At 41.0% G+C, this 11,998-nt stretch overlaps 1 protein-coding gene across 2 annotated transcripts in view; it reads right to left on the reverse strand.

Moving 5' to 3' along the window:
- LOC306826338 (ephrin type-A receptor 3-like) overlaps positions 1-9,286 on the reverse strand; it is an 83,272-nt gene extending 73,986 nt beyond the window's left edge. For both annotated transcript variants that reach the window (XM_079347572.1, XM_079347571.1), the window contains exon 1: positions 9,106-9,286. In XM_079347572.1, the coding sequence (XP_079203698.1) occupies positions 9,106-9,223 (118 nt within the window). In that variant the 5' untranslated portion in view covers positions 9,224-9,286. The remainder of the gene's footprint in view (positions 1-9,105) is intronic.
- Positions 9,287-11,998: the final 2,712 nt, after the last annotated feature.

Genomic DNA, 11,998 nt, shown 5'->3' on the forward strand with positions numbered 1-11,998 from the left:
ATTAGAGCCGCCACACACAGACCTCCCGCTGCTTCCACTCCACTGAGAGTGCAGTTGAGAGTTGTCAGGGCAACAAACGGGCGGACGGAGAGCAGGATGAAGGAGTGGAAAGAGTTGAGCTCTGAACTTTAGGAACAAACTGCCGTCACAGTGAGCCTTTCCCTCTGACTGTCTGTTCATCAGTCATCTCTCCACTCATCCACAAACCACCAGAGGCTCTCAATTTCTCTCCTCTCCTCCAGTTTTCTCTCTCAGTCTGCGCTGTCATCTTCTCTTCAGACTATTTTTATCAAAGCTGCACGTTAGTGTACCTCCTTCCTCTTCTTACCTGAAGTAATTTTCCATTATTATTTTATACTCAAGCTTTTTTCTCTATAATGCTTTTATCCAGCTTACTCCATTAAGACAAAATTCTCTAAAAAGGGAATATTGAACACATACATTAAGCTCTTTAGTCAGGTGAACTATCAGATATCCATCCTTTTAAACCATAAAGTGAAAGCTTTACTTCTATACCCTTTAAAGGTATTCTGTACAGTTTCAGTCCAACAAGCATAAAGGTGGAGTTTTGATAGAAATGTTTTCCCAACCAAACTGCACACATTTGTATTCACACCTCACATTCCCAGACTCTATTATGCTGTTTGTGTGTGTAGGAAGTGTTTTCGCCTGAAGGAGCCACATCCCCATTTGCTGTATTTTTAATTTCATGTTTCAATAACACTTTTGGGAGAGATGTGGGGGGATCTAGCAGGATTTGGGGGTGGGTGGGGGGGTGTTATTCTTTTTTGAGTGTGATATCTGTCTGCAAACGTGCCTATGAATAATTCAGTGCATTTAAATTCAATTCTAATCCTGATTCTTTTTGATTCTGCTCGATTACCCCGCCTTTTTAACTTCCTTTCTCTGTTCAGGGAAATGTTTGGTTGAACCTCCACACTTGGACAAACTCAAAATTAAATCTATTAAATTGTATAAATTAAAAATGTCAGGCATATATAGAGATCCAAATGAGCGATAGACAGGAGCAGATCACTGAACATCTTAAAACACAATAACATTCCTTCCATTTTAATTCATGGCAAAATGCTAGTTGGCTGTTTGAACAATGAGATGATAGAAAAGTGTGTCAAAGCTCGTAATGACTTTCCCTTAAATATAAAAATATTTTTAAATACTGTTTGATATAAATAAGCAGGCTGCACAGGATATTGAATGACTTTTATTACTGCCAAATAGTAACTTTTAAGAATACTGTGCGCAACTGTATGCAATAAATGTGTTGAGTTTAATTTGGCACACCCTCGCAATTTACATTTAATAATAAAGTTAGGCCCTCAATTTCTTAAGCCTCTAAAATGATCTGTACAACCCAATGCCTAACTACCCTTAACATGTACCAATAGCTTATAGTTGAGTGTGTTTATTATTCTTCTAATTTATTTTAGTTATGATTTTGTCTGTTAGCCTGTTTCTTATGTCTTCTTTTCCCTCTCTTTATTTTTCCTTTCCTGTCTATGTGTCGTGTTGTTCTTTGAAAGAAAAGAAAAAATCCAATATACACATTTGAAAAATAAAATAAAATAATAAAGGTATTGTTGGAAACGTTATCCACATCAAATAGGCTCCATGTCTTTAAAAAAAACATGTTGAATTAAAAAATAAAAGTACCAAGGCAATCTTTTTCTAATGAGGACGAAAATCACAGGTTAACTCATGATATGATAGCATACATGAAACATAATGAATAATAATGTGCCGTACTCAAAGACAGGGTCTTCTCAGACTAATGGGAAATTATAAGATATGATTAATCAAAAACCTTCCCAAATGTCTTAACTGTAAAAGCCAAGAGAAATCTACTACATCCAGCCTGAAGTCATGTAAAAATAAGGAAACATAATATTCAGAAGCGTTTTACTCTTCTGTTACAATTTGGTAACAAAAAATGTGGCAATCCTTCAAATCTTTTCAGTCTCTAGGGCAGAGTTTCAAAGAAGATGTCCATGGGTCATTGAAAACCGTATCCTCAGAGCCTTGAAAACTAAACATTAACCCAAAAGGCAGATGGTGCACACACTTCCAGGTACTAATGAAAATATCCTTCTGTGTGATGAAGTGTACATTGTTGAACTTGCATTTTTAAACCACCCCCACCCCTCCCTTTGTGACAGGAAGTACATTAGCCAACTCTGCTGTTTCATATACACTGACAGCTCTAGCAGAACAGAAAAGATGCCAATCTAACAGACTGACAGGACCACTGCCCTAGTTTGTCGCTTGAAGAGGCTCGTGTGTGTATGTGTGTAGTTGAACGCTTAAAGGGTTGAACTGTGACGCCAAGTCACATCCATACTCTAGTTTTCTTCAATAAACTTCATCCACCAGTATACCAGCAACTCATCAGGGGCAAAGAGCAACAAACTGATACACACATGTAACACTATCAACTATAACACACACAAATGCACACACAAACCAGAGACCTTGAGGATTCAGAGAGATACTCCTCCGCACAAGCTTCAACTGTGACGCATCTTGCCATTCATTTAAAGGAGTGGTTTTTAAAAAGCTTGTGAAGTGAAAAGAGTGAACGAGGATTGAATGACAAAAACCTTCTTTTTTTTAATAAGACATGATAACTTATTCTCAAGTAGTATCGAACACCTTTTTTGTATTTTAAAGTCACCCCGCGTATGTGCTTCTTTTTTTCCTTTTTTCTTAACCTTTTTTGTGCTTTGTTAGTTATTTGACATTTCTGCTGATGTCCCAGACTCACACACACAGGCCTGTCACACAGTGGTTGGTCACAGGAGGGTCAATTTGGTGGGGATCTCAGAAGTGAGCTGCAACAGTGGAGACGGTTAGCAAATCACATGACAGATAAAAGAGTGCGCTGACATGTCTGGCACTGTGGGTAAACACTGATATAACATATACAAACACAACAACCATGGTTGTCTGTCGAGCTGTTTGTCTGTCCGCCCTGCTGCCCCTGTCAATCAAAGTTAAACCAATTTTCTCTGAAATGGAGGGAATCAGGGAGAAAAAGGAGTCCTTACTAGCTAGCTAAAAGTTGAAACTAAAAGGATAACATATTGATGGAAAATGTGACCTTGTTAGCCCAACTCTCTTTTCTGACTTCTTTTTTTAATATTTCAGCTGCAACATGATGGGTTCTTGTCTTACGCAAAATTAGCTCTCATTACTGACAATAAATTAAATGTTTGCACTGATGGTGAAGTGAGACACGTGAAACAGACACGGAACACATGAATCAGCAAAGCGCTCCGATTCTGTTTTTCTGCTTCGTCATGTCGGAATCTGTTGACATTTTCTTTCTCCATTCAGCAGTCTTTGCACCACCATATCTCGTAGCCTTTTCTGCTATGTTTACTTAATGTGTCATCTTCAGTTCTGCAGATTGCTCTGTCAAAGCTTAAAGTTTTGTGTTTTTTACTCTCTTTCCTCTGTTGTTATCCTCTCCTCTTTTTCTCACAGTATACAGAGCAACGTCAAATAAAACAAACTTCTTTTTGCAGATTGATAGGATACCAGTTAGTCTGTGCTTAAAGCAGTGTCCCCAAGCAACCCTGCGCTTTGCTAAGCAACAGTTTTTTCTTCCTAACAGTTGTGATATCGAGGGATAGCAGACCATTATGCGTAACTGGCCATTCAGAATCGAGAATTTAGTACTACCTTCTCATGATATACCTAGTTCACAGTAGTTCATTAATAGAGAAAAGATGGTAGCACTGGTCAGCAGACATACTTTATCTGCCTCTGACCCAAATCCTCTATTGTTTGTTTATAAAGCTGGTGAAATCAGCCTTTCACAGCCGCTGCATGAGCCAAGCCCGCAGAGCAAACAGGAAGAGAAAAACTGGAGGGAGAGGTAGGGAAACAACCAAATTCAATTTAGCAATATTAAAGGTCAGGACGGAGGGATGCAGGGCTGGGAGTGAGGAGGAGTGGGAGGAAGAGAAGAGGAATTGGAGCGTATGTGTGTGTGTTCAAATGGCGGGTAGAAAATGGTCAAGGCCCAGTGATCAGTGATTTGACCAGCAGTTAAGGGCTTGTTCGGAGGGGGAAGGGGTCAGCAGACATGGTGGGGGCCCTTTTATACTAAAACTTCACTACAGCCCTCGTACAACAGACACAGAGGGGCTTTTTTGACATTAATGAACTCAGAAATCATTCAAGCCTGTAAACCTAAACCTGACTGCTCAAGTGTAGTTTAAGCCGTTGACTTGAATAGTCGGAAATAAAATTATTTGATAAGGAGCTATACTTATCCATAAGGGAAGGTCAATGTGTTTCTCTATCAGGTTATAAAAAGAACGCAAATATGAAAATGAATGGACTTTAGTAAATTCAAAAATAAACCTTGTTTCTTTCTTTCTCAAACTCAGACATCCCTCTCCCATAAATATGAAGGTGCAATTTGGGGATTGTTAGCTTAGCTGAGCTTCGCACAAAAGCCAGAAGAAGTTGAAGAAGAGGGAATAACGAGACTTGAATATCTAGCTCAGTAATTAACTTCTTACATTCGGTTTGTTGAGGTGCAACAGGGGAAAAAAGTTTTTTTTTGTTTCATGGGTTTCACAACATATCTTGGAAACACACATTGACTTAATGGACATATCTCAATGATAACAAGACTGAAAGAAGTTGCCAGAAAACACAGTTAAGACTTGACAATAAAGATACGTTTCACTTGTGTCATTGAGGTTTTTGTTTTAGTATTCCTTGGATTGAACCTTCAAGATGTTCTCCATTATTTCTGTACTTACAATGCCAAGCTATAACCAGCTATGACTTCATTTTTAGAGTACCTACAGTAGATGACAGTGGTATTACACTTATCCATAAGACAGTGTAACCTTGTAACACAAACGCGCAAAATTTTAAGCCGATCATCAAGACACTGAGGGAGCTTTTATGGGTTCTAGCGAGAAGATGGGTGGGTTACTTGGTTTAGAACGTCTGTGTCTTTGTTCTTTTCCCCCCGCACTCTTTCTTTGTTTCAAATATTCTCTCTTGTGGATTTGTAATTCTGTCTTTTATCTGTAATTCCAGTCTCTCTCATTGTCTCTCCCTCTCTGAGACACACACTGAATCCATGAGGTGAAGCACTCACAGAAGAATCCTTCTCTGTCACTGAGCTGTATTTATAACCCCATCTATCAGCCAGCGCAGGGAATACGTGGCACTATTCTCTGGACCAAGAGCACCAAACTGCCCCCCAGCCGTACATTACGATAGCGAGGGTGTACATGTTGACGTGCGTGCACGCGCACATACATCATGTGTGCATGTGTATGACTTTGGTAAAGCACATATAAGCTCCATCGTGGCTCGAGGTGACTGTCCAACTGTTATACTGCCACTGGAGGTCAGGAATAGAAAAAGATAGAGAGAAAAGAGAAAAAACAACCAGGGAAAGAGAGAGAGAGATGGAGGCCAGGAGGGAGGGTGATAGAAAATAGAGAAAAGGATTACAGTAAAGGGCGAAACAAGAAAAACAGGAGGGTGCTCGTGCTTGCTGTCTCTCCCTGATGAGAGCCGAGATCTATATCCTCTTCTGTCCAAGGTCATGGTTGTTACATGGGAGCACGGCAATCTCCAAGACTCGCACACATACGCACACTGACACACACTTAATGAGGTATGGTTCTGCCGATAACTACAAGCAACCATTATAGATTAAAGCAATTAAACCAGAGGCCACCTTTGACCCAACATTATACCACAGTCAGGCTCTTGTGTGAATCATAAGAAGAAGGGCACGCTTTACATATGCTTGCCTCTGCACTAACTGCTCACCCTCATGTTATCCTTACAGAGCAATACAGTAGTCAAGCCCTCCCCCAAGCACCCTCGGGCCAATCTAATAACCAGTGTACTGAAGGCCAATGGCAGATTATAGTAAACATCCAGACTTCAATATATAAACCACATTATCCCAAAGTTTTTATTGGTGAAAGATAAAATATATCGAGCACAAAATAATATAAACAATAACAGTTGTATAATAGAAGAAATGTACAATGCACAATCTATTAATCAATTGATTAAAGGTCATATATTATCCTAGCTTTCAATACAAGTGACCTGTGTTTGGCCACCCACCTGGGGGAGGGATTCCTGCCCCTTTGTGACATCACAAAGGGGCACAATTTCCAAATGGAGCAGGCAAAGCACAAAAAGGATGGACTTTTTCATAACTAGGGAGTTTGTTGACAGACTAGGGACAAATATGAGAGTTAGAAAACCACAGTAAAGTGTATTTTGCATAATGTGTGACTGTATTGATATATAAGTTATTTAAATACATAAAAACTGCAGTATAAAAGCCAGCATCCTGTTCAACCAAAAATGTTGAAGCTTGGATTGTTGCTCTTTGTTTATCTTTTGTAGGTCATAAGAGGCATCAGTATTCATTTCAGTGTGTTTCATAACCCTCTAAAAACTCCTCAAAGGAGCTTTATCGTCCAGATAGGTATAAAAACTATCATTAATTCAATTATAAATCCATTAGCTCACTGCTCACAGGCAGAATTTGGACTTAAATCATTAATTCACCTGTTTAAGTGCACTCAAATAAACATACTCTGGCAGAGGAAGAAAACACAGATTTTAGCTGTATGTGTGCTGCTCCAGTGTGTTTTCTAAGATTGTGGAGGTATATTTAGAGTCGGTGGGAAGACCCGAAAATAGAACATAGTGATACTCGTCTTCCAAACAGGGATCTTTATGAGGAGGATGTAAATAAAGGTGTAGTAAAGGTGCAAAAAAAAAAAGAACATGAAGAGGAGACCCATGCTGTGTGTCTGTGTTAGAAGAGGGGATAAGGACAGCGGGACCAAAAGGAACCGTGGGAGCCCTGCGAGCACCCACAGTCTTGTTACATCAGTGTGCCCTCAGGGTGCAGACAGACAGGGTGTTGAGCTCCCTCTGCTGGTGCACAAAAAACTCCTCCACTACTCTCCTTTCTCTTTAACAAAGACCTTTAGAGGAGGCTCTTCATCACAACAGCTGAATTAACCCATTTTAATGTAATCTCATGTTCCCTGGATTTGAAGCTAGCAGCAGCTTCAAGCATTTCTGTCAATTCCCCCAAAAGGTCCACTCTTGCAGTTGTATTTATTGTGAGTGACTATTTGGACGCACATCAATATCTCTGGTAGTAAACTGAGCGTGTTGACAGCTTAACACTGATTCTCTGCAAATACTATCAGCTCCATCAAAGGGCCTGTATTCTTAATTGAGCCTTGAGAGCTGTATCTCTCCTTTTTTATGACAGCCTCGCTTCTGCTACCAGACAGACTCAGAGGAAGGATTTCCTGGAATAACACGACTACAGTGATGCGTGGGTGGAGAATATGCTCACTCATAGACATACACAAGGTACGCACACAAACACACGCACAAATGCACGCACACTGGCACAAAAGAGAGCAATCCCTCTGCTAAGCAGGCAGTCACAGCAGGATAACTGGCAGGCCCGAAAGGTAAAACACACTGCACAGAGTGCGTGGCGGGCAAAAATGGCTTCATTGGATTACTGTCCCATTGGGGCATGCACACACACAAACACACACACACACACACACACACACACACACACGCACACAAACTGAGCAATAGACTTAAAGGTGCCAATTAGGCCAAAAGTCTGACACCGCAGGATAATGAAATAACCAGAGGATGAAAGAACAAATAAGTCACACACATGCATACCTGCTTGGAAGAGTGTGTCGACATGATGAAGAGACCTCTAACCTAAAGTCTGTGGTAAAAATCATGAACTGAATATTTTAAACACACAAACAGACATAGGAGCCCACCGCCTGCCCGTTTATCTAAATCAACAGTTTCTTCTGCTTCCAGTCAGTTTCATCACTCCTGCCTATTTTAATAAATATTTCAGCAGGTTGTTAGTGTGTCCCTCACATGTGTTGTCTCCCGCTGTTAAAGCTCTCCTACTACTTCTCCACTCTCGCTCCCTATCTATCCTCAGGAGCCTCCTTTGTTCTGCGTGAACTCCACAGGGCTGTGACATACATTCAGCACACACAAGATATCCCGTGGAAACCTTGTGTGGTCTGTCAATGTGCGTCTGTGTGTGTGTGTGTACAATGAGGATTGTTTGAATTGTATATGTGTCCTGTTAATGCTAAAGATGTTATGGGGAAGACAATGTGAGAGAAAATGCAGAAAATGTCATTGACAGTCAAAAGAAAGGGATGGAGAGCTGCAGATCAGGAGTGGAGCTTTGGGTAACACTGAATGAAACAATTCACAGAGTAACAATCCAGTCACAGCTGTATCAGCTCAGGCAACCATAACCATACAAACGCTTCCTTTTTACTTCAAATACCCAACAAGTTGCCTCAGAAACCAAGAAGTGAATGAGACTTTTGCATGCTGCTCTCTTTAGTGCAACTTCCTATTAAATTAAGCAAACCAGCCCTCCACATTTCAGCCCAGCAAGCGGTCATGAGTAGTTAGTGAGTGAATGCATTGGCTCATTTCAGGCCAAGCATCAATGTTAATACAATAAGTGAGAAAGGCTCAGCAGCAGCGAGTGACAAATTTCATGTAATTGCTGCTCCTCATTTGCAGACTCAGGCAGTCCTCAACATTTATCACTGTGTTTATATACATATGTCTTAAATTAAGAAAGGTTTTGGCAGCGATGTCAATGTTGTGCGTGCGTAATTATTATTAGTTAGGCTAGTTTAAATCAAGACAAATAGTTTAACCAATTAATATAGCGTCAGAAAGTCAAAATGTCCACTTTAGGCTCCTCTATCTCCAGCATGGTAGAGCTGCCTATGTGTATATATGTCATACAAATTTAATGTCAGTGTCCTAGGAATAGAAAAAAAACGTGACCAACAATGTTTTCCCTCCCTTTCTCTCCGCTTTTCTCAATGCATGATTCATAACTGAGCCGAGCACTTAACGCGAGTCTCCGCCGCCTCGCTCCGCTCCTTCCCTTACGAGAAGAACCGCGGGATGCCCGGGACCCCCATATGTCCGCCAACCACATAACGTACTAAGACAACACTTGCGCACGACCCCCTCAGCAGAACCCACCTTCATTCTCGGGGTAATTCCGTAAAGCTCGACACGGCGACAACGTTTGAAAAAGTAGAAGCAGGCAGGACAGGAGGGAAAAGGATGGATAGATCCACAGGACGCGTGGTGGTGCCATTTTTCAGGCTGCGCTGCGCCCTCGCTGCATCCCTATCAGTGGTGTCGAGTCGTTGAGCGCAGCCCTGCGATTGAGGAGAGAGAGCAGAGTAGAAGAGTAGGGTGAGAGAGCGAGGGAGCGAGAGAGAGAGGAGGAGACGCTGGGAAGGAGGGTCCACAGTCAGCCAAATCCTGTCAATCAGCTGCATGACTCCCGGGTGGTAAAGTGGCCTTTGAAGAGACTCCTCTTCTCCTCACACGAGGCTCTGTTAAAAGAAATACGTACACATTTGGTCTCTTATGGAGTTTAAAAGTATATTTTTTCTTTTAATAGTTGCCATTTTTTCTTGCATGAAGATACCACGTCAATAACACTTATAGCCTTATGGACAAAATCTGCATTTTAGCCCTTAAAAGTGAGCTTCAAGAGTGAAGCATTATTGTGGAACATTTCTTAGGATTTGGTGATTTTAGGAACATTCTCATAGTTTTCACTTTTTTATCTTATAGGCTAGCCTATGTTATGGGACAAAAATTTGAAGACGATAAATGTTGATACTTTATTAACAGAAAATATTGATAAGAAAGTTTATATTTAACTCTTATCACAACAAACAGGGACATTCAACAGAAAATTAGGGGCAAATTACTTCTGCTTTGAATCTACGCTGCACAGTAGTCCATTGCGCCATTTCCACCAAGCGGTCCGGGATGGATCAGTACAGTTTGGTATGGTTTGGTTTGGTAAAGCCTGATCCTGTTTTCATGTCCACAGACAACCGTGCTGTATTTGGTAGGTGGTGCCTAAGCCGGATGCCGATAGCTGCATCAGCTACATAACAGCGTCACATGATAGCAGCTAATCTTTAACAGCTAACCCGCTAATAAATTCAACGAAGGAGAAAAACATGACACAATCAAAACCAACCATGAAAGACATCCAGCAATTCATCTACTTTGTCATTGGCATGTGGCTCTTTATTACAAAATGCGATCAAGCTTTGTTTCAGAGAAGGCTGTGCCGCGGGGAGAAATATAGACAAATAAACAATCGACTGTGTATTTAAAAACAGCGGGGTTGTGTTGCCTTTGTCACACAGGAAGTGATGATTCTTTCGACCAATCAACGGACTGCAGTGTTTAGCTCCAACCTTTAAGGGTCAGATTGATATACTTGGCACCACAACAGAAGGGTACCAAAAAGTAGGACGGTATGGGCCAGTAATTTGGGGATCTTTCCCAGCTTTAACGTCACAAAATGAGTGCCGTATATACAGAGACAAACCAAACCGAACCGTTAGGTGGAAACACAGCTATACCGTATATGCATCAGTGGCTGCTGTGTGCACTTCAGGTTGGTGTGTCTGCATATAGCTCTGCAACACCCCACATGTATACAACCACTATTTGGGGGTATGATGGCTATGCTAGTTACATCGCTAGTGTCCAGTTCCGCCACATGCTCTGCTTGTTTGAGTAAAGGAAACTGTGGCCACTGAAATCGAGCGTATTGTGTTGGAGTTTGAGTGGATAAATATTGAGCAGCAGTGGATCATACTGTCTTGTAACGAAACGTTGTATGCTACAGCGTAGATTCGAAGCAGACGAATAAATCAGGCTGACTTTTAACGTAGCTTTATTTACACAACTACTGTTTTAGGGGTTCCTGAAATCGGCATAACATCACAGTTTCTCACAGGAGCTCTAAGCAGGTCAGCACACACGTGAACTGTATAGGTGAATGAAAATGTTCATGCAATAAACTGATGAATTCATGCAGGTCCACATTCTTGGTGAGAACAAACCACAACAACCCTTCCCATCTCATTACTGATCCAGAGTTGTTGGGATCTACAGAACAGTCTCATAACCACAGAATAAACGGTTCCACCTCACTACAGAAAATAAACTGTCAACTATTTTGATGGGCAAAATGGGTATATGGCAATTACTGCAGCTCGGGCTCGCTTTCTTCTGGTTGTTGATTTGGTTCCTGCAGAATCTTTTAACAGCAACAACTGCCATGCACAGCAGATCCCATCAAAGACTTTATGGAGATTTATTCAGCCTTCATATGCATTTGACTGCAGTTTGGACAAAAGGAATAATGAGTGAGTATGTGTGTGAATTTCACTGTGTGGCTGGAGCAGACTGTTTAAACATGAATAAATAACATGTGCATATAGTCATGTGAAATGTGCAAGGAGGAGCTTAGAGTGTGCTAGGTCAACCTTTCAATCTTGTTCTTCTTCAATACTGCCTCCTGGCCAAGCTCATGTGGTGAAACTGCTGTCCCCTGCAGAGAGAAAATACCTTTAAGAGGGAAGTGTTATCTCTCGCTTAACCAGTGTGGAGTGTGTTTCTGTTCATACAAAGGGTAGTGTGCTTCTCACCCCTCTGCTTCTTCATGGGATTTAACAAATGTGATAATCCGCTAGTTAGGTGACACAAATTGCAATCGTTGGATAAATATGATGGAAACATTTTTAAAGGTTTAACAGTAATTATAAAAATGATCAACTAGAGAGGTTGGTCAATTCTAGTTAGTTATTAAAAGCAGCTGTAAATAGAGGGCACAAGAGGGTTAAAATTGTTGTAGTGCTTTTTATTGTAGATTAAAATCCAGTGAAAGTCAAATCATGAATTCAACACTTTCAATATTATAGGAAACAATATCATCATCAACTGTTGGCAATATGTTGACTTTTTTCTGGGTGCAGTTACTTTCCTGAATCCCTGCTTGGGGGGGGGGGGGGGGGGGGGGGGGGCAACATCCCTTTTTCCTGTCTTTTATCTG

The sequence above is a fragment of the Symphodus melops genome (genome assembly GCF_947650265.1).
Source record: "Symphodus melops genome assembly, chromosome: 7".
NCBI classification, from domain to species: Eukaryota; Metazoa; Chordata; class Actinopteri; order Labriformes; family Labridae; genus Symphodus; species Symphodus melops.